General features: G+C 38.2%; 1 protein-coding gene across 1 annotated transcript in view; it reads right to left on the bottom strand.

The window, feature by feature from the left end:
• The window catches only part of LOC109468265, a 5,448-nt gene extending 2,607 nt beyond the window's left edge, over positions 1-2,841 (bottom strand). Inside the window, exons 1-2 of the mRNA XM_019766523.1 lie at positions 2,720-2,841; positions 1,043-1,171 (exon numbers count right to left, since the gene is read on the bottom strand). Coding sequence (XP_019622082.1) covers positions 1,043-1,165 — 123 coding nt within the window. The 5' untranslated portion in view covers positions 1,166-1,171; positions 2,720-2,841. The remainder of the gene's footprint in view (positions 1-1,042; positions 1,172-2,719) is intronic.
• Positions 2,842-3,051: the final 210 nt, after the last annotated feature.

Below are 3,051 nucleotides of genomic sequence, written 5' to 3'. Positions count from 1 at the left end.
TTTTTTCTCTTTGCGGTGCACGTGGCGGGGTTTGCACATAGCGAGTTCAATCCCCGGAGAGGAGCTTTTTTAAATTTTCTTTTTAGCAGTCGCTGTTTTGCTTTTAACACTCAAAAACTAATTGTTCAAGTCCCGACGTATGAGTTTTTTAAATTTTCTTTTTAACATCCGCTGTTTTGCTTTTTTTTATCAGATGTGTTTTCTTCTTTAAGTGGTCTCGTACCAATTTCATCAACTTGGGTAATATCATTTCAACAACTTCTACCTCAATAACGGCAGTAAAACCTTCGTCAGCTGAAATGTCAGCTTTTTTTAAAAGCACTTGTTTTTGGTAATTCATGTTGTTGAGTGTATGCTCCAGTCTGATTCCTTATGGTGAGTAAATTTACATCTGAGTCACGTATTGTAGAATTTAAGCACGCAAACGTTGGGTATGTTAAATGTTAAAATTTCCATTCTAATTCAAATAACGGCGTAGAATCTCTTAGATGATTTAGAACGCATAACTTAATACCGAAAGAAGTCGCAAAAGGCCATTTGAATCATGCATATTTCAATATCTTCCATGATTAATTAAATCTGCATGTTAACAATGTGAATATTGTTATGAAGTTTAATAATTTACATCCAACTTAAAAATGTAAAAATGATGAAAGCAATTTTCAAAGGTCAAAATCTTTCCTTTATACCTAAAATTAAGTGTTAATATATGAGAAAATAATGTGTAATAATGTTGACTAGAAACATTAGTGTATATTATGACATCGATGACACTAATATGTTTTACTAAATGTATATTAAAAATATATAAGTAAGAGGTGCCACTACAAGCCCGTAAAATCTGCTTCTAATTTACCTCCACAAATATCTGAAATGTTTTGATGCCCCACATCAGTACGATTTACTGTGACATTGATTATACTTATATTTGTCAGATACCTAAATAAAATTAATTCATAGCTTGGATGTATATTACTATTAGTAAGCAAGTGCCTAACAAAAATAGATATAGGAACGTAAAAATCTGGTTTTGTTAATCTACCTCCACAAATCTCTTGGATGGTTTTTTGATGCCCCACATCAGTAAGAAGGTGTAGATCTCAGACGAGTCGATTGTACCGTCACCGCTCATGTCCAACTCAGGAAATATCTGGTCCACGTCCATGATGCGCTGAAAATACAGAGAGAACTTTTTTTCTAAATTCCAACACGTAATCACAAGACTCGGTGGGCTCACCGCCACCAACACAGGGGACAGTACAATACTCATTTTCACCTGAGTGAAGTGAGGAAAGTCGTGTAAAGTTCCTTTTCCAAAAACACAAGATCTGTGGCATGTCAGGACTCGAACCCGGGGTGTCTTGGTTCGGAGTCAAGCACTCTATCGCTACGCCACACGACCTCACCAACAGATAGAGCTTAATTTGACACAAAAAGTACAACCGTACGACTTTCATAAGATCTTTAACTAGACATACATACAGACACGTGTGTACAGAAGAATTGACCTACTTGTTCTAAGGTTTAAAATGATACATTTACCTAAGGGTCATCGCCTGCTAGAATAAAATTGATGATTCCGTTGAGCAAACGAAAGAAGCTTGTGCGTTTATGTTGATCTGATTTCATGCATGACATCCACGCGCGAATGAATATTTCGGCCGCTTCCAAAAATAGTGCCTGTCAGAAACCCGTTGCCATGGCAACACAAAAAAAAAACTTATTTTGGATGGTATGAAGTAACCTGGATGGAGTACAGTTTGTTACATATAGAAAAAAATTAAGTACAGAAACAAATAAGACAATACCGAACTAATAACAGGTTCCTCTCTTGGCGATTTAAGTGTAAACATAGTAAGGTGGCTTTCGTTGCAGATTCCCATTGCCGAAGGTATGTCAACACTGGGCCAGTGTTGGTGACTAAGAGTACATCCAATTGTTCCACATGCAAATTGCGACCGGAAGAACAAGCTTGTCTAAAAAGCCTCTACCCTCAAATACCCTCGAATTCCAGTGCTGAGTACCACTTCAGCCCTGGTGTCCCCGTGCTGAGAAAGGAGGTCTTACTTTTGTATATATGCAAATTTGCACTCGGTCTTGATATATACCAGGACAATAGTACTGTACTGTACGTCGAAGTGAGAGCAGCTAGCACATAGCCCATTAAAGAAATGATTTAAGAATTCGGCTTCCAGCGCAAAAGAGTCACCGACCACTGGAAAAGCCAGTGCGAAACTCTATACTTCAGTACTTCGACACTTGTTATCTACAATGTAGTGCTTCAGCACTGGAGGAATGCCGTTCATTAATATAATTCTTGTGCGGAGATTAATTCCGCACAGGGCCCAACTTTCCAAATAAGTTCGGCACTGGGCGCCCAGTGAAGAACTCTTCACGATCACTCCGGTACCCTTGCAAGACAATGTAAAACAATGTTGCGGACAGTTCTGCAAGACCAGTGGTTTACGTTAGACAAAGTCGGTCGTTGTACAATCTTATGGCACAGTGCCTAATTTTTTTTTGTTCGGGCATTGGGGACAGTGATATTGGGTCTGTTCAGTAGTCCCTGTTGCAAAATCTCTAGGCAGACAAGTCGCCCGAAGTAAGTTATATTCCCTAAGCCGACGTTAAGCTTTTTTCTGCAGGGTTATTTGAAAGAAAAAAAGAGTCTTAGTGTGATCTTATAGCAAAAAAAGCACCAGTAAATAAAAACACATACCTGTAGAAGAACGTCTTTCCTCACCCTGGGAAAATGCTAGAATGATTTAGGTAGTGACAGACAACGAAAGATATAAGCCGAGGTATAATTACACATAAATCCATGTGGAAGAACTGGTTTTATGAGTTCTTGAAATGCAAATCCCTGCTTTTGTTCAAGTAATCTTTTTGCAGCCAGGGCAATCTGATAATTGGCCACATATATCTCTGTAAAAAAAAACTTTATCAGTTTGGTGGATGATTGAATAGTAAATTCTTTTTTCCACAACGATTTGTCCTTGATGAGCGTTAAGATGACTGGTTTGCTGTGTAAGGAAGCTAGGTCTTACATGG

Source organism: Branchiostoma belcheri, unplaced genomic scaffold (assembly GCF_001625305.1).
Source record: "Branchiostoma belcheri isolate BF01 breed outbred unplaced genomic scaffold, Haploidv18h27 scaffold197, whole genome shotgun sequence".
Classification (NCBI taxonomy): Eukaryota; Metazoa; Chordata; class Leptocardii; order Amphioxiformes; family Branchiostomatidae; genus Branchiostoma; species Branchiostoma belcheri.
This window is presented reverse-complemented; position numbering and strand designations above follow the sequence as displayed.